The sequence below is a fragment of the Varanus komodoensis genome, unplaced genomic scaffold (genome assembly GCF_004798865.1).
Source record: "Varanus komodoensis strain SLA01 unplaced genomic scaffold, ASM479886v1 scaffold7_3, whole genome shotgun sequence".
NCBI classification, from domain to species: Eukaryota; Metazoa; Chordata; class Lepidosauria; order Squamata; family Varanidae; genus Varanus; species Varanus komodoensis.
In genome coordinates, this window is record NW_025336480.1 from 8,686,909 (window position 1) to 8,706,742 (window position 19,834).

The window sequence follows — 19,834 nt, forward strand, 5'->3', positions numbered from 1 at the left end:
TTGGGTGACTACTAATACAGCAACTTGCATTTTTGAGGAAGACCTGTGCTCACTCTGAACAGTCTTTGCTTTCCCCTTACCAACATTCCATATAAACATGTCTGGTATGCTATGTACTGTCATGAAATCATTCTGTTCATTTGACCAGGGATGATTGGAAGGTACATCTCCAGATTTTTTAGACTTCACTTCTTAGAAGCCCTTGCTAGCATAGCCAATGGTAAGAAGTACTGAAAGATAAAATCCTTTGTACTAGACAAAGTTTGACCACCAAGATAGACAATACATTTCAAGAACCAAATACAGCTGCAGATTTAACTTCTATACTGCCCAATAACTGAAGCAATTTCCAAGAAAATCCATTGAAACAGTCTAAAATGTACAACAATTTTAAAAACATTAGGAAAAACATTACCATACCAAAAAATTTAAAACTCCATTTAAAACACATGTAAAAATCCAATAATGTAAACAGATAAAACTTGACTGAACCTGGATTAAAAACTAATGAAGGCCCAACTAATTAAATGCCCCGTGGTAGATGAAAGTCTTGACCCCTGAAAGATATGGCTAGGTGGGCCTCAGTGGGGAGGGCGCTACCACTGAAAAGACCCTTCTTGTTGCCAACAGCTCATCCTCCTTCAGCTGCAGTCAGAGACAGGACTGAAAGGTTGATTGTAGTTTCCAGGTAGATGGTGGTTGGGAGAAGTTTTTTATCAGGTATTGTGGTCCAAAGCCCTGTAGGTGTTTATAGAGTAAAACCAGCACCTTTAATTGCACCTGGAAGCATACAAGCAGCCAGTGCAAGTGAGCCAGAATTAGTATTATATGATCAGACTGTCTGAACTCTGTTACTAGTCTGGCTGTCACATTTTGCACAAGCTACGTCTTTGGAACAGTCTTCAAGGGCAGCCTCATGCAGAGAGCATTGCAGTAAGCTAGTTTAGAAATTACCAAAGCATGGATTACTGATAGGAGGCTATCTCTGTACAGATAGAGGTGTAGCTGGGCCACCAGACATCATTGGTAGAAGGGACTCTGAGCCACCGAAGCCACCTAGGCACACCCAAATGACAGGGAGCACCCCCAACTGACAAACTTGCTCCTTTGAGCGGAGTGCAACCCCCTCTAGACTTCTATCTAGCCAGAGGAACCACCCACTAACAGCATTTCAGTCTTGTATGGACTGAGCTTCAGTTTGTTAGCCCTCTTCCAGTCCACTGTTGCAGCTAGGCAATGGCTTAGTACATCCACAACCTCACTTGCTGAAGATGAAAAGGAGAAATAGAGTTCCACATCAACATTCTGATGAAAACATATTTGAAAATTCCAGATTACCTCACTCATTAGGTTCATGTAGATGTTGAACAGCATGAGAGACAAGACTGACTCCTAAGAAATCCCATGTTGAAGGATCCAAGGGGAATTCCGAACTATATCCTCCAAGCACCACTCTCTGGAACCTGCCATCCAAACAGGAGCAGAACCACTGCAGAACAGTGCCCCTCACTCCCAACTCAGACAGTTACTTCTCAAGGATACCATGGCTGATGGTACCGAACACCACCAAGAAGTCCAAAAGTACCAGCAGGGTTCCTCTCCCTGTGTGTGTGTCTCTCTCAGCATAAGTCATCGCACAGTGCAAAGCTGTTTCTGTGTCAAAACCAGTCCTGAACCCTGAATGAAATGGATCCAGATAATTGTTTTGATCCAAGTGTGCATGGACCTGGTTGCCACCACCTGCTCAAGAACCTTGCCCAGGAAGGGCATATTTGTCACTGGCCTAAAACTATTAAGTTCTTCCAGGTCCAATTTTCAAGGGGTGAGGGACCACCCCTCATAAAGAGGCATTAATCAATTTCCTGGCCCAGGCAGCAGTTCCTTCCCTGCTAGCTTTTAACTTTTCTTAGCCAAGAAAGAGTTGTGCATGGATGTGGCTGCACATACCTGTCCAAGTATCCTGTATACATCCTCAAGATGGACTAACTGGAACTCATCTAAAGAAACCTGGCAAGGCTGTGCTCTGAATATCTCACCTGATTTCATAGCAATAACACTGGCATCTAAAGTCCCAGCAGATACAAAACATTTTGCCCTGGAAATGCCTACCAAATACATTACAGCACACCTTATATGGCTACATGTTATCCTTAAGGCCAGTACGCAGTAGCCCCCACATACTCCTAGAGAGCTCTGCTGGGTGGCAAGGAGAAGATTCAATGGAATCAGATATTGTTTTTTGCCACTCTCACTGCCTCCAAATATATTCCGCTATAGGTACATTTCCTCCATGTAAGTTGTTTCCTGATTTGATTCATCACTTTCAGCTCCAAGGTATACCATGGAGGTGAAGGGGTTCTACTATAAAGAGGACGCTCAGGAAAGGACACTCAGACAAAAGACCCTGACGGAAAATAGGATAACAAAAAGGTCAATATTTGCTCAATGAACTTTTTTCAATAAATGCTTGCTTTTAACCTGAAAATTGAAACAGAAGAACACTGGATATAAACTGACTCACTAAAAAACTGGAAGACTGAAACTATAATCTATGCCTAAAACCATGTACCCACAATATGAGTAAGCAAGCCCAAATGTTGCTGGAAAAAACTTTTCACTATGATACCAACATAAATTTTACTGTGCAATTCATAATTTGCATCAGAACACAAACAAAAATTTATTATCAAGCAAACCTTCTCCATTTTTTGTTGCAAATCTTGGTTATCCTTCTCCATCTGTTTTTTTCGACTTTCCAGAGCTTTAATTTCATTGTCAAGTCTCATTACTTTTACAAGATTCTGTTCTATTTCTGTTAGATGATTCTGAGAAAGAATGTAAAAAGAAATGAACTATGCAACTGTTATGAGGGTTATAAAACAAGCTTGTAAATACACCCACAAAACTTACTAGTCTGCAAGTTTTTTTTACCATCTTACTAGGGGAGGAGGGATGGAAAGCTTTGCCTCCCTTCTAAGACTGCCCCATTTAATCTCTGTGCTGGGTATGGGAATACTGGCTTCCTTTCCCAGACAACTGATATTGACACAGAGAAGAGACAGAGCACTTCCTCCCTCCTACATGAGCCTGCTCACTAACCTGCATGCAATTCCATGCACTTGCCTATGTGCAAGTCCTTGACACTTATGCCTACTAGGCAAGTACTTAGCAAAACAAATTATAGTCATTATGTTTCAACCTAACCTTGCATCACTATACCTAAAGCATGCAAACAGAGGAGATTCAAGTGACTTTTCTCCAACTGGCCTGTAATATTCAACCTTCACATAAAAAAGAAATGTAATCTTTAAAATATATATTCCAAAGCTTTGAGTATGAATATCTCAAAGCCATGCTGCAAGCACATTCATACTCCCAGTTAGTAAAGACCATAAAATCCATCACTTATTGAGATGTATGCGCAAATAAATGTACTTAGTAAAACTCATGTACATGTATACTACAAAAAGGGAGGTCAACATAGCAGTGAATATTTCCAGGGATCTAAAACTTCATCAAAATAAATCAGATAATTTGTTAGTGCCCTCTGTTTCTTCCATTTTTTAACTTAATATGAACTCAACTATCTCAGTTATGTTCTAACATAATCCAAACAGAAAAATGCTTTTAACGATTTAGACTGATTCCATAAACATTTTAATACAAGAGGGCAGGCAAGTCTTGGGTTCAAGGAAATACACTTTTACACTAGGAAATAACCTATACCCCAGCACAATACTATGTCTGTCGCAAGAATTGTCTTGAATCTGCTATTCTCACCTCAAGCAAAACAGAAGTACCAATAGGACATTCAGGAAGATCTCAGGTATAGACAATCAAGACATCATTTCTGGTCATATAGTGCTATCTAGAAAAACTGGAGCAGGAAGGGCAGGCCCGTTCCCTGCCATACATTGTTTGTGTAAAAAAATTGCACAAACAATGGAACATATATTCAACACTCCATGGTTGGGAAATTTCCCTTGTTAAGTTTTTTTTGCTCCATACAGGACATCAGCACTACACTGAAACCTTAACTATGCAACAAAAGAGGATAAATTACCCTTAGAGGTTCAAGCTGGTCCTCAATAGATTTAACATTTTCCCTGGAGGCAGCCAACTGAGTTTCCCTATTGGCAAGTTGATTCTGAATCTCATGCGCTTTTTCTTTATTCTGTTTCAAGTACTTCAGCTCGACCTGGCACTCTTTAATTCGTTGTCCTTGCTTCAGACGTACCTGACGAAGTGTTTCTAAAGCCTTAATGTACCTTTTCAAAAGATAATCATGCATATATTTTAAATCTAAATAACATTAGTACTGAGCATTTTTAAAAGGTATGTCATTTTCAAATTAGAAATATCAAAAGGTGTAACTCTTGGTTGCACAGCAAAATATATGTTATTAAATATACGAGAAGGAAATTACCATTTAACAAATGGGAGATAGAGTGATCTCAACCTATTTTACAGAATAAATGAGAATTTGTAAAAATGTTCCATCTAGCTTAACTTCAGTTGACCTACAGGAAAGATCTTACAAGGTTTAAAGTCAACAGTATCTTACCCCATAACATATTGTAAGCTATAAAAAAGGCATGATATATGTTGGTTCTGTTCTGCATTGTATGCTGACTTGTTTTATACTTTTTGAACATGTCTTATTAAGCAGTCTTAGAGAAAGGTTATTAGGATAATTGTAACATGGATCTTAAAGTGATTATACAATGTTACTGAAGAATGTACTTAAAGAATCTAAGATTTTAATTACTAATTAAATGATGGCAGCTAAAATACATAGACCCAGAATTCTGGGTAAAAATAATGTTCTTCCTATTACAAAATGATATTTAAAAAATAGTACATTAATGCCATGTCTATGATTATTTAGAATTTGAGAAATCAAGGGTAAAAATACCAAGGAATTTGATGAGAAAGTGGATTCTCATTATACCATGCTAGAATAGTAAGTTTCAGGATAGTATTCAACCTTTCACTGTGTTGGGAATACCTGTGATTTGTCCTTTGACACTGTGTTTGGGAATTGTGCATATTAAGACAACATGATTTGTTAAATAAAAATAAAAATGTCATAATCAAAAGGTATCAAATGTTTTAATTCTATTTAAAAGCTATAGATAAATGTTAACCTTGTTGCTGAAAAGATCTCATCAAATCTTTGTTTCAGAGCCTTTCCTTCACTTAGAGGCCAGTTGGATTCTTCTTGATGACAGAAAATGACATTATTAATCACAGACCTGGAAACGCCAAGGGCACTAATCATCTCACGGTCAATTTCTGCACATTTGGAACTTAGGCTGACCTTCTCTCCATGTCTGTATGAATAAAGACAAGAAAACAAATGAGTTTGATAGGTGGTAAAATCCTAAAATCACAATTAAAAAAGAATTAACATGATCCGATCACAAGCTCACCATTCCTTTCCTATAATGCAGGGCTTGTTTGTAAGAAAGTCACTTCAAATAGAGAAACAGTTCTGTATATTTTATATAGATGAGACATTTCACAAAATCATGCAGTCCAATTACTTTTCATTCAATGCAGTATCACAACAAAAGTACGTAACTTCAATTAGGTCAAGGGTGGGCAGAAAGTAGTCTGATCTATTGAGAGATCTCCAAGTGATTTCCAGTATATCAGAAAGAATGTATTACTCCCAAATGTTTAATAATATTTGCAGCTTAATTATGTTTCCCTTCTACATTAGGCTACTGAAAGGGGTGGCTTTTTGAGTGAAAGGATTGAGATATCAGTTCAGTTCTGACATACAAATTTCTAGGTTCAGTATATGTTCAAAGAAACCTTATTTTTTAATTATAAGTGTATACCTTTTGCACCAGCCTCTGGTTGGTGCATCTTGGAAGTTCTAGTAAAAAACACAGAGAAGATCCAACAAGCTTGAAGCCTGTTGGACAATCTTAACAAAAAGATCAAGAAGCAGTGAGATGCACAACATTCGACAAATAATCCCAGCAAATGAGGACTCAACATTTTATTTCTATTTAATGGCATCTGATTAACTATAAGCAGATATTAGAAAGGTTGAATAAGCATAACCGTAAAAACAAATGCAACAGGAAGTGTTCTATCTACCCACTCACTCACTTTGTTCTGGTAATGACTCCTTCAAGAGTTTTAAATTCTGTTTTCTTTCCTTTCTGAGTACACACCATAGATCGCTGGACAGCTACAAGCTCTCCATTAACATCACGAAACTGAAGTCGAATTTGAGCTCTGACATCTGTTTCATTGGCAACCTTCAGCAGCAAAAAATAGACTTTGTAAAATAATCTCAACAAATTCTCCCACAATTCACTTTAATCACTTGTTCTCTAGCACCTGTACAGTGTCCTCTTATTTTCAAGGCAGATCTGAAAAAAGAGGGGATCAGCATGTAGATTCAAATCCTATTGGAATTAAAGAGGGTAGCTTGTGGGGGGTGGACAAACGCTACACACACGGATTTATGTCCATGTGTCTTTTTTTTAAAGGCAGACCCTGGGCATGGAACTCCCTGTCCAGGAAGACTTACTTGGCATTTTTCCAATTGACTGGATTTGTATAGCACAGCAACCTATCACAAGTAACTAGCCAGCGGGTTGCTGTGTCATCTAAACTCAGACTGCTTCACTCATTTTTGGCAACAAGCCACCCTGACAACCCATGGCTTGTTTGACCCAGGATGGATTGTTGTGTCATCAACCCTGGGAAACTAATTCCATTGGGGATTATGGAAGGCAGCTATTGACTCTTTGCTATTGCCACCACTAATGACAGCCACTCCATCAATGCCCAAACAGCACTTTGGTTCACCACCTTTTTAAAAAATATATGTTTGGCCCCCAAATACACACAACTCATTGCTTTCATTGTTATTTCCTCCTCATCATCATCATCAATCTTGTTGGTCTTTTGTAGATACATAAATGTGTACTTATATATAGCCTTGCCTGGTCAATATCCTTGTAAGTTTAACCTGTCAAAGTGCAGTTGTTAACAAATATGGTAACAAAAGCAAGACTGCATACTTTGTGAGTTGTCAATCAAAAATGGCTGCAAAAAGAGGAGAAGTAGGTACATTCAAAAGGGGTGGCAAGGGCTGAAATGACAACTCTTAGTGCCCACCACATCTTCAACACATCCCTAGGTTTCCAGCTATTAACTCTCTTCCCACTCTCCACTTTTCAGAGCACACACTGCTGCAGTTATTGCAGTTCCCTGATAATTGAAAAAAACCAAAATCCCCTAAGGAGGCAGCTGAATGGGACCAAGTGAAAGGTGTAAGTTTCGTTGGTACACCAACTGTTACTTTCATCCTTTTTTCCCTTATTGTCTAGCAAATTTGTATTTTTTAACTGGGAAATATACAAAGATATCATGATTCAGAAGTATATGGAAGGGAAATTTGCATTGTATTTCCCCTCCATTTACTTCCTACAACTGATTTTGCAGTTAAAGGGGAAAACGTGCAAATTTGCCAGACACATTTTGCTAACAACCAATCCATCATAGTTTATTCACTAGGTGGCTTAGGATGTCATGCAAACTTGCCTATTTTCTCTTATACAGAAAAGCTTTTTTCCCTTATTATTTCAAAAAGCTTTGAACTAATTTCTTTTCCTTTTTGACCAAAGTAGCTTGTGAGTTCTTCCTAACTTTTTAAAATTTTGTCTATAATAAAATGCAATAAAATTCCATAAAGAGTTTAGAGAACTGTGCTTTGGGTTTGCAGAGACCAGGCATACACAATTGTGGGTTGTAGAATTTGCTTATTTCACAATTTATTTATGGGGAGGGATTTACTCTTTTGGAGAGTAAGAAATAAAGTTTATAGAGAGGGGTAGGGGATTGAGACAGTAGACTACTACTGTAGACAGTAGATTACAGGGAGATTAACAGTTGTACTAAGACGAAAGGGGGTGGAGGGAATCAGACTTTGAAAAATTTCTGCTTCCAAATGGAAAAAACTGGAAATAAAAACAATTTTTTAAATTTTTCTGGGGGTGCACATGCCTAGGTACAACAACGATGTTAGCATTATGCATGAGCCAGGTCACCATTTCAATGGGCTATTTGAAAATCAGCGATTGTCTTATGCAGGGTATACCTTATTGTGTTTCTCTATACCTATGTTTCAAAAATTCTCCTTTGTTATGAAAAAAATCTGCACTTTGAAGCACACATAACACACATCATGTACCTTTCTGCATGTAGGAAAATGTGAGTTCCTTTTTCAATATGCTAAAAGTAGTCTTGTTTCTGTCACAATCTTGCTCACTGGAAGCTAGTAGTTAGTTGTGAAACTTGAACTCTTAATACTTACTTTTGGATCATGGACAAATGAATTTCCTTTGGTGCCAGGTGGGAAATCCCCAGTGCAAATGTACTTCAGACATTCTATGATTGTCTAGTGAAAATGGAAATAAATGTCAATAAGATTTCACAAATAGCTGTTGCCCTTCTGTTTCCAGATAATGAGATAATACATAATAGAAAACCAGGTCATACTTTACTTTATCTAGCTCTGTGGCATGTTTAACAGGACATGCAACTTGTTTATTCATGTGAACATTAAAGCTGTAAGACATGATCTCGTGGAATTTTGCAGATCAGTCTCCAGTAGCAGGGTTTCAGAGCACATGCTACTCACAGAGAATAATCTGCATAGTTCTGCAGGCTCCTTCTGCCAGGTATTGCACTTGCGATATTAAGTTGATCCCTCATATGAGTTGTTACACATGCAGGGGAAGCAAATAAAGTAATCATTCAAACTTGGTTCCTTAAAATGTACTCATACAATGCCAAGGAACTGTATCTCAACAGCTTTCATTAGTTAAGGCCATAAGGGCTGCTCAGACATAAGAATGGTTACTGTGCAGTTGCCTTCTTACCTTGCGTCCTGTGTTCATACAATCACAAAGTAACTAACCCTGAGTACTATCAGCACAGATCTATTTTCCCTCCAAATGGTGCATGCATTCCATCAGCCCTTCAGCTAGGAACCAATCCCAGCATGCACCACTTCTACATGCATCGCTCCTCCCCTCCTCCATTGACCTGCATGTTCCCCTGGATGTGTTCTCCGTCAGTGGCTGCCTGGCCAGATCACCCACATATCTAGATTGCTGAAATGCTGCTTGTGCCTGCTGGGCCTCTGGCACAAGTGTGCTGTTCCCTCTCATGGAAGGCTGTGCTTCCTCATGTGCTTGCGAGAGAGGGGAAAGCATGACTCACAAGAGAGGCCATGCTAGGAGGGCACATGGTGGTATAGCCATGACAGTTGGGCAAGGCAGGCATGTTGGTGATTGGCCAGGCAGTGGGTAGGTGAAAAACTGGACACGGCAGTGGGACGGCCAGGCATCAGAGAGAATGCACTGGGAAAGGAGACAGGGAACACGGGGGTCAGCGCACTGTCTGTTGGCAACTCGGCTGTTGCTAGGTGAACAAGGCAGTGAAAAGGGCAGCTGAAGCAGCTGTGGCCACTCTTGCTGCTGAACTCACTGGCTGAAATGGGGAAACCATGGAAAAACATTGTAACCAGCTTCACACACAATGAGAAGCAATGCTGAAAAGTGAAAACCTTAAAACTGTTTGTTCTCTGTGGTGATTCACAGTAATCAACTGTGCCACATTTCACCATGCTTCCAATTTTACACATAACAAACCATTCCTTCCATGACCTGTCATTATATGTGAACCCAGCAAAAGTCTATTAATTTAAATATACTATAGTTCATAGGTATGCAAGCATTACAGACCCAAGAGCCATCAATTCAGAAGATATTTGTATTGACAGCACAAAGGATCACAACCTCCCCTGAGGAGACAGGGCAAATACATCTATGTATCTATTCACACATTGGTAAAGAAATACATTCTAACTTGGTCATAATATTTTGAAAACTGATTGGATTGTATTAATAATGGCATCCCTATGCAATTCAGAGGAAAGAAAAAGCAGTTCATCTATACTGAAATTAAATCCACTTGGTTCTTACCGTTTTTCCAGCACCATTTGGACCAACCAAGATTGTTAAAGGACTAAAGAAAGTGATCACTTGCTTGTCTTTGTCTTCTACCCCAAAACTCCTCACACCAAGAATGCTCATTTTCTCAATCTTAGACATTTTGAAGAATACTCCTTTTTCTGTAAATACTAAGTTGCACCTGCAAAATAACACTGGATTGAAAAATAAAATCTGTCATTTTCTTTCATTCTGGACAAGACAAAGAATTTTCTTAAAATTGCTTTGGTTTTCCTTCCCCTGCCCCCTTCTAGTAATATTCATTCCCAGGTTGGTAGGCAAAGATTTTACAGCACACAACAGCACGGATCACAGATGGCACCTCAATCAGCCTTCTCTAAGTTAGCTATACCTAGATTCTAATATACATACATTTTGAGATCATGATTACAAAAGCACTGCTGAATGAAATATTAACATACGCTAAGTCTAACTAGCAAGTGAGGGCCTTGTAAGTATCTAGCAGGAAGCTTACCAGGCTGTATTAGTGCTGACACAAGCAGGTAAGACTTAGTGTTAGGGCTCTGAAAACTGCCACAATATACTGAAGCCCAGTACAAAACAAAGACAACAATCTGTAACTAACATGTGCCATAAAGGAAAACAAAACAAGTTTTTTTTTAAAAAAACCCTACAAATTATAAATACAGAAACTCCATCCAATCTTTTTGCTCATATTTCTCAGCATTCTCCTGCTTGCATCTGCTTGCTCTGCTTCTAGCATTCTGCCCAAAGCTTGCTTACTGGAGTATTTGAAAAAGCACAATTCCTCTACTCATTCCCCTTTTGTGTCCTATATGTTTGAATGTAGTATCATCTATCTACAATTTGCATTAAGCCTTTCCTTGGCACCCAGTTCAGATCCCCAACAGAACTGAAATCAAGCATATTGACAGCACTTATTCACATTCATTCCTTGAAACTCTTTTCCCATTCCTGTGCTCCAACCCCAATTCTAAGTTCCTTTAGGAAATATTCTTAATGTTGCTCATAATGGTGATCAATGATAGGATTAAATCTAGCATTCCATCTACTGGCTGGACTGTTCCCTGAGCTAAGCTCCAATTCCCCTCCCTCCCACCATTTCCTCCATAACTGGTTTACTACAAAATTCCAACTGACTTTCACAAGCTATGGGATGCTGCAAGGAGAATAAAGAATTAACATCCTTTCCACCATTCCACCAGTGGAAATGCTTTGCTGTATCAGAAGCCTTCCACAGACAAAAGGAATCCCTCCTCAGCAAGAGGCTTTTGCTGGGTCCAACTCATACCTGTTACGATCCTCATCACCCTCAGTAACGAATATTACAACATACATTTACAAAAGCAATCTATTTACTCTAAAACATTCAGTGATTAGTTACCTATAATTGTTATATAAAATTTATAAATAAATACATTGATAGTAACACTCAGCATTGTTATATCAAGCAGCAGCAAGGGTTCTAACCACTGAAAGGCATGAGCTATACTGGAGTTTCTACACTACAGTGACTTTAAAGGGCTGTTTTTTAATCCACCAGGTTTGATTTTTGTTGATTTACGTGCAAGTGCCATAAGCACCAATGCTGACACTCTATTACTCTAAAATACTACAATCTACACCACCAGAGAAACATAGAAATGTGAGCTGGAAGGGGCCAAGAAGACCATCAAGTCCAACCCCCTGCTCAGTGCAGGACACTAAGTTACACCATCTCACTCAGATGACTGTCCAATCGCTTCTTAAACGCCTCTAGTGTGGGAGAGTCCATGACCACCATAGGTAATAGGTTCCATTGTAGTACTGCTCTGACAATGAGGAAAATTTTTCTGGTATCTAGGCAGAATCTGGCTTCCTAGAACTTAAGTCTGTTATTCTGTGACCTGTACTCTGGGATGATTGCACTCTTGTCCTTACTCTTTGTGACAACCATTCTATTGCTTGTGGAGTGCTATCCTATCTCCCCTCAGTCTTCTGTTCTTGAAGCTAAACATGTCGAGTACTTTCAATCTCTCCCCATAGGGCTTTGTTTCCAGTCCCTGGATCATCCTTGTTGCCCTCCTCTGAACCCTTTCCAGCTTGTCTGTGGTGGCCAGAAGAGATGAGATCTCTCTTACTGGCAATAATATTAAGCCAGGTATTCTCCATCTTGTAGCAATGCATTTGGTTTCTTTCTCCTAAGTGGAGTGCATGGCATTTGTCCCTACTGAATTTTGTTGTTCTCAGCCCAGTGTTCTAACCTATCAAAATCACCCTGGATCTTTTCCCTGTCTTCCAGGGTATTGGCTATTCCACCCCACTTTCTGTCAACCACAAATTATCTTTTCTGTACTTAAAATATAATTTTTAAAAAATGTTGGAAAGGACTGGGCCTAGGATAAAACCCTGCAGCACCCCATTTGTTGCCACTTCCCAGTTTGAGAAGGTGCCAGTGATGAGCACAGTTTTTTAGCAAGTTGTGGATCCACTTAATAGTTCTTCTATCTAGCCTACTTTTTATGAGTTTGCTTATTAGGATGTAATGAGGCACAATATCAAAAGCTTTACTAAAGTTTAGATAGATCATGTCCACAACATTCCCACAGTCCATTTGGAAGGTTACCCAGTTGAAAAATAAAATTAGTTCGGCAGAAATTGTTCTTGGGGAATCCATACTGACTTCTGGAAATCACTGTATTTTCTTCAAAGTGTCTGCAGACTGAATGTTTTATAATTTTCTCCAGAATTTTCCCAGAGATTGATGTCAGACAGCCAGGTTCATCTTTTTTCCCCTTTCTTGGAAACAGGAACAGTATTCCCTATGATCTGGCACTTCCCCTGTCTTTCATGGTCACCAAGGTTGACTGAACTCTGATGTGCAAGTTAAGTTGTACGAAAGAGACTTGTATTTGTAAATAGCTCATAGCATTCCAAACCCAATTGTGATGCCTTAACAGCATAGGAATCCTTTGCATGCTTACTGAGAAAAAAAACTAATTTTGTTCCTCAGTCCCTGGTAAATCTGTTTAGGATTACATTCTACACAAATAGATTAGGAGAAGGAAGAACATCTGTGTTGATAAAAGCAAGCATGAGATGCTTTTTGAACATTTAATGGATTTTCTTAGCACTGTTGGGTGATATAGAAAATAAATGAATAAATAAACAAATGGAAATTTATTTGCTGGAAATGACTATTGGAAAGAGTACCTCATTGAATGTATACAACAAATTCATTTTAAATAGCTCTGGAGATGCAACATTAAGTTATAACTAGTGATTAAAATGAATTGTGGAATCAGTGCTTTTATTTCCAGGGCCAGAAATAGTCATGAAGGCTGTAAGGGTGAAGTTTTCTCAAAAAAGGCCCCTTAACCGAATGTTCAGGTTCCATTTTAAAAGATAACACCAGCCCTTTAATTCTACAGAGTTACAGCAGACAAATACAGGCTGTGTTCTACCCATGTGCTCCAGAAACATGCATTCTGGCTTGTTCTTGATTACTTCAGAAATTGCTAAGTGTGGGTCCAATTTGGATATTGACCAAAGATGGAGAAAAGGACAAGCCATTGAGATAAACAAGACTTCTATTATTTCAATGAGTCCATTTTATAATGACTAAGTCTGGATCCACCCCATTGTAAGTGAATAAAAGTTAGTTCCATCTAACACTAAGGGGTTTAAGATTGATTTCCAACCTGTTAACAGCTCTTCAAGCCCCCCACGCACCATTTAAGTGGCCATTTACGCAAACAGATCAACTGCAGTCCTCCCACTGTAAGTGATAAGGCTTTCCTTCTCTACCACAAGTGATTCAGTAACCACAGTGTTGCACTTGCCAATGCTCTAGAGAGGTAGGTTTCCTCTTGCAGTGTCTATGATTTTTAGGAATAGGCAAGCCCTGACATGTGTCATCATAAGAATCCCCACTGCCTTCAAAAAGCCAAATCTGAGGGCCAAAACAGACATCACTTTAAAATGTGTGTCTAGCAGATAGGTCTTCTATTTTTGAATCTGGAGGCCCCAAGTGGGATTTTCCAAGTTCTCCCACCCAGGTCAGGACTGTAATGAACTGTAAAAATCTTGCTATTAAACACATAGTAAAGGAATGTTCATTTTTGGTGCAGAAACACAGTGCTTTACAAATACTACAACTGAGAGTTCAAAGCCATTTTACACATTCTTTTTCAGGGACACTAACATCTACTCACACTTATTTAATCAGAGGAACTGTCAGGAACTAGGTTCCCCTCTTCTCTCTTTCAAACAGCATAACATTCTTTGGCAAAAGCCCCTTATTTCCAGTGTACTTCCAGCACACTATAGCTGGCACATGCACACAGTGGTTGCTGAACCCAAAACAGAAATTATTTCCAAGAACCCTCCTGCTGAGTAACCCTGGACACCACCCCTCTGGGAATGCCTTTCTAAAGATGAAGAAACCTCCTAGCTATAAGCAGGTCCTCTAGCTGGCTAGCCCTTCACTCCTGATGCTGCATCAAGGATCAGGCCAGGCACCTCTGACTCCTCTCTCATGTCCCTACACGGCATTTCTAACCCTACTGGTTCCCAGGATCTGCCTGAACACCAGAAAACAGTGCCCTTGAGATGAACTCTTCCTCCTCTGCCATCCCTATGTCTGCAGACCTCATTTTCCAGGCCACACTGTTCTCATCTGAAGAGTCGTTGCCACTTCATCCCTGAAACACGCATCAAGAATAACTATTTCTTTCATTCCCAACAGCAATGTTAGGTAGTGAGGCAGTATCTGGCTTAATACATGTCAACATGATTACTTGCTGATGCAGAGTAATTCAAGTCAGGTTCCCTAAGATTTCCTTATGAAATATATAGCGCTAATGTTGGGTTGTTTCTAGTTTTAGAAGTTCTTCGTGCAGGCATTGACTATACTGGGGAAGGTGACCAGAAACTGTTTCAAACAAACAGTTCTAGGTGTGGATCAAACAGGCATAGCTATGCTTTCCTCTTCATGTACATGCTGGTTAGCAAGTTCAAATGTCAGCCCTGACATGAAAACATTTGTAATTACCTATGAAAATGGAATTCTGGAAAGTCTTTATCCTGCTGTATTGAGCAGATAGAATCAACAGCTCAACAGGGACAATCTCTGAACTAAAAACATATATGCATTTTTGTTGCAACAAATTGGAGAAACTACTCCGCTATGTATTCTGAAATGTTGGCCATATTCTAGTATTGAAAATCACTATTTAGAGCCTTCATTAAAGAAAATACTGGAGTGTGAAAAAAATTAAGCCTTTCCTACAAAGCACTTAATCAGCATATAATGCAGAGAATGTTTTCCTTTGCACTTAAGTTCCCTAATCTTAAGAATATATCAGAATCTGTCAGAGATAACTGTAGTGGAGATTCTGAGCTTTTCAGTACGTAAAAACCACAGTACAAAAAGGTCTCTATTTTTAAACCCTATCGCGTATAGAATACTTTTAATCTGCATCCGTCGCCTTGTATAGTAATGCCCAGGCATTAAAAGGTACCCTAGAGATAATTTTTATGTGGCACTTTTAAATGCACGTAATCTTGCGGATCTCTAGGCGGTCTAAACGTATTTCACGTCGTCCGCTCTGATACCGTCTTCGCGCTCGTTCAGCTCTCCTACTCCAGGGACCGTCTGCTTCGGCCTCAGCGGGAGGAATTTGAGGGGCTGCTCGGAGGCGGAGGGGGCGCCCTGCGAAGGGGGAATTACCTCGTCTTGGAGGGGACTGAGACCACCAGGATAAACTGCGGAAGCGCTACGAGCTTGAGGCAACCCACACGCACACGACGCGGCCTCGAGACCGCCTCCCGCCCGCACGGTGCGTCGGTGGCGCGGGAGAGGCGCCAATCCGCCGCCGCAATACGTCCCCGCGTAGAGGGAGGAAAAGTCAGAGGGACTCCCTGTAGGGTCACTGCTCCTCCGAACCGGGACTCCCTGCAGGGTCACTGCTCCTCCGAACCGGAACTGGCCTTCGCCCCTCCTTCGCTATGCAAAAGAATGGAGGGCATAAGGAGAGAGTAGAGCTAAGAAGCAGCAGAGCGGCGCCACTCTGCACTCTATTAAACTTGGCTAATGGCAATTTTCGATCGTTACACTACTTTTATTGTAATAATCGGGATTTGTTTAAATCTAGGAACTCCCTCACCTCACATCCCGCCCGGCGTCCTAAGAAAGAGAAAGGAAGTCGCTCGGAATCAGATAGAGGTTATATCCAGAGGGAGGTCGCAGTCCCCACAGACTTCACGCTTAGCGTGACACACAAGCCTCAACTTGCGGGACTTCTTGCCCATAAGATTTGCCTATAGATCTCAAGAGACACCACGATTTTAGTGCAGCTGTGAGGAAGCATCAACTGCGTCTAGACCAAAGGAAAAACTGCCATCAAAGATGGGAATGTTTTCACTAACGTAGATCTTACTTTGTGCAAAAGTTCCCTCTCCACTTTATTTGAAAAGCTTTTTAGGCACAATGTTATGCATGCTTGGAAAGCGAAAAGTCCTACAACTCCTTAGGAAGGTTTTTTCAGTTTTTAGACTTTTTTCGGTCTTAACACCAAATAGGATTGCAGCTTACAACATTTATTAGGTTTCTATCTCACCTTTTTACTTTATAGATCCCCAGAGCAGCTTATATCATTCTCCTCCAGTTGCTCTCAACCTTATCCCAACAACAACCCTGTGAGGTAGGTTGTGCGGAGTCTGTGACTGGCCCAAAGTCAGTCCATGGCTGAGCAGGGACTAGAACCCAGATGCCCTGAGTCTCCGTCCTGTGTTCTTAACCACTACACCACACTGGCTCTCGCACTTGAAAAGTGCAGTTGATACAAGTGTGCTAAATTTGGGTTGGAAAGGAGTAGAGGAGGCTTTTTTGTATTACTTTTTGTAACTATTTTAAATTGAAGTTCAGTCAAGAGCATACAAGACAACTAGGAAATACAGCAGTTCAATGCATAAATGAGTATTCAGATTTCATTAAATACAGAGAGTAATTAAATCTTGTTACATTTATATCCTATTATTTATTTATTTATTATTAAAACATTTATATGCTGCCCCATTCGCCAAAGCCTCGGGGCGGCTCACAACATAAAAAATAACAATAATAACAATATAAAATATGAAATAACAATATCAAATAAATAACAATATAAAAGAAGTTGCCCTGGCCAGATTTTTCCTCCAGGAAACCCAAGTCTGCCTTCTTGATTTTTCTCCATTTTATCCTCACAACATCTTTGTAAAGTAGGTTAGGCTGAGAGTGAGTGAGTGGCCTACAGTCACCTGGTGAGTTTCATGGCTGAGAAGGGACTAGAATCTTGATCTCCCCAGTTCTAGTCTAACACTAAGTACTATACTACACTGGCTTTCAATTGCACTTTACACTTTTACATTTCTTTCACAGCCATTCCTTCTGATCTAGGACTCCCTGAAACTGCAGTTTGCTGAAGAGGCATACAGATTTCTTGGAATTTTCAACTTCCTAACCATATTAGGAAAATTATAGTCTCCCTGCTCTATTCTGTATATACAGAAGCCAAGCAGACTAGCTGAAAATGACTCCAGCATTCACCTTGGGAAAGCCTCTTTGCACACCGCAGGCAAGCTCTGTCCAAGCTCTCACCCATCATGACTGAGTTCTAAGAAACTTTTTAAAAAAAGTCCGTATTTAATTAAGTGCTCATTGGAATATAATGGTTGAAGGCATGTTTACTGCCTAAAGCTGGAATATACTTTAGTAGGTGGTTTCAGCAATCCTATGGCCGCTGCAGAGTCATCGGGTATTTTGGATCCCCAGTTCCAGGTATGAAGAACAACTCGATCTCAACCCTGCAGGCCACACTCGGAAGCTTCTCCTGGGCCATAAAAGTGACCATGGAAGAGGTTCAGAGAGCAGGAGACGGGTGCCAACAAGTTGTGACGCATCCTGGGGGCACCTCAGCTTCCTCCCCTCTCCCTCCAAAGCCCACTGTTGGGTGACTGAAACTGACCCTCGGACTGTTTTGCAGGGGGGAAGAGGGTATTCTGCCTCTGCACTCTTTCTGCTCTGCACAGGAAGTTGGTCCTCCTCCAAGGAGGGCCACAGACATCCCCACTGAACTGCACCCTTAAGTTAGCTTTTAAAATGAGGCAACTTTGGTGTATATACAGTATTTGTGATAAACAGGTTTTATACATCTTCACAGAAAACATACTCTTTAGGAGACACTAAAGGAGCAGCATGCCTCACACAGTCAATCCTATTTTTGAGGTAGGGAGAGGAAACCACTTTTTCTTTTAAAAAAAATTGGCTCTGCTTATCTAGAAGATAGTGCTGAGTTATCTAAAAGTTACCTGAAAGTAATTTTCCAGGATGTAGATGCCAACACACTAAGTTTGAACTTTTGCACATCTAGCTCATTTTTAAAGAATGTAGATCAATATCTGTTTTTTTACATAATACTATAGCAAGTGACAGTATTAGCTATGAATTACTTTTGGTAGGGAATGACTAATAGCTATGAAGATTATTGAACTTTTAATGACATTTCAGTCTATTCCTGTGATAAACTGGAATATGGCTTTTGTGGAGGTGGGGGGATGCCCTGTCATAAACCGTAAATAATTTGTTTTGATTTCTAGTTATTTTGTATCTGTAGGAAAATCACTTTTTACACAGTACAAAAAGGCAACTTATTTACTGTATTGCATCCTGTTCTAGTGAACCTACCAAAGCAGCTGGAAGTCTAAGCTGCTGAAGAAGTACGAGCTGAACGGCAGCCCAGCACCAAGAAACAAATGCTGGATTTGGCTAGAAAGATGCTTGTACAGACCCAGTGCTTCCCAGATCAGAAACTATGGCTATGAATCTGCCCATCGAGGGGCAGATGTGGTACCCAGTCTGAAAAGCCTTCCACTTTTTGTGGCAACTAGTCCCATGCCAGTCCCCCCTTTTAAGGAGTGACTAGAGCAGGATTGGAATGAATACACACACGTTAGAACAAACATGTTTCTTCCCCTACCTGTACAAGCAGGAGGAGCCCCCCTGAAGTGCCAGGCTCAAGCACTCTGCCCTCTCCTCTAACTTCTTCTATGCAGCTGGGAGGAGGATTAGTCGTGGGTCTAAAAATTGGGGTGCTTATCACTACCTGGAGTAAGTCATTTTTTAAAATGGCTTATGACCCAAATCAAATTATTAGCTATGATGGCCATTGGTAATACATTGCTTTCACCAAAGGCACCTCAACTATGTAAAAATAAGTAGCTCACACTTCTCAAATGTAAGAGGAACATGATAAATGCAACACAGAGTTCCTAGAGAATTTAGGTGCGACGTATTTGCCATGATGAGTGGAAGCATTTACCTTGTTGCAGGCACTGAAGGTCCAGTTAACTATGGAATTCACTGCCACGGGAAGCAGAGATGGCCACCAGTCTGGGTGGCTTTCAAAGAGGATTGGGTAAATTCCTGGAAGAGAAGCTTATCAATAGCTACCAGCCTTGTTGGCTGTGTGCTCTGCTGTTACCAGGGGCACATGCCTGTGCTCAACAGCTGTTGAAGAGCTTGGGCAGGCAGAGCCCCTGGGGGATCCCGTAGGTGTCAGAATCCCGGAATCTCAACTTGAGAAGAGGGACTAAAACTCGGGTTCGTGGGAAAGACCAAGCGTCCAGACCATCTGAGGCTTTATTGTTTTACCCCCAAGGTTCCCGCGGTACTCACAATAATACAGGCTGCATTACTGGGCAGGCAGAGATGAACTCTGCTGCAAAGCTTCAATACCGTTACAGGGCATTTATAGGTACACAGGTACAGGGCAATTGATGACAGAATG

General features: G+C 40.4%; 1 protein-coding gene across 4 annotated transcripts in view; it reads right to left on the bottom strand.

The window, feature by feature from the left end:
* LOC123035754 (DNA repair protein RAD50-like) overlaps window positions 1-16,230 on the bottom strand; it is a 31,957-nt gene extending 15,727 nt beyond the window's left edge. The window contains exons 1-7 of one of the 4 annotated variants that reach the window (XM_044454268.1): window positions 16,172-16,230; window positions 10,017-10,198; window positions 8,342-8,425; window positions 6,124-6,275; window positions 5,148-5,333; window positions 4,064-4,268; window positions 2,697-2,825 (exon numbers count right to left, since the gene is read on the bottom strand). In XM_044454268.1, the coding sequence (XP_044310203.1) occupies window positions 2,697-2,825; window positions 4,064-4,268; window positions 5,148-5,333; window positions 6,124-6,275; window positions 8,342-8,425; window positions 10,017-10,145 (885 nt within the window). In that variant the 5' untranslated portion in view covers window positions 10,146-10,198; window positions 16,172-16,230. The other 3 variants (XM_044454267.1, XM_044454266.1, XM_044454269.1) reach the window with 3 other exon arrangements.
* Between the last annotated feature and the right edge of the window lie 3,604 nt (window positions 16,231-19,834).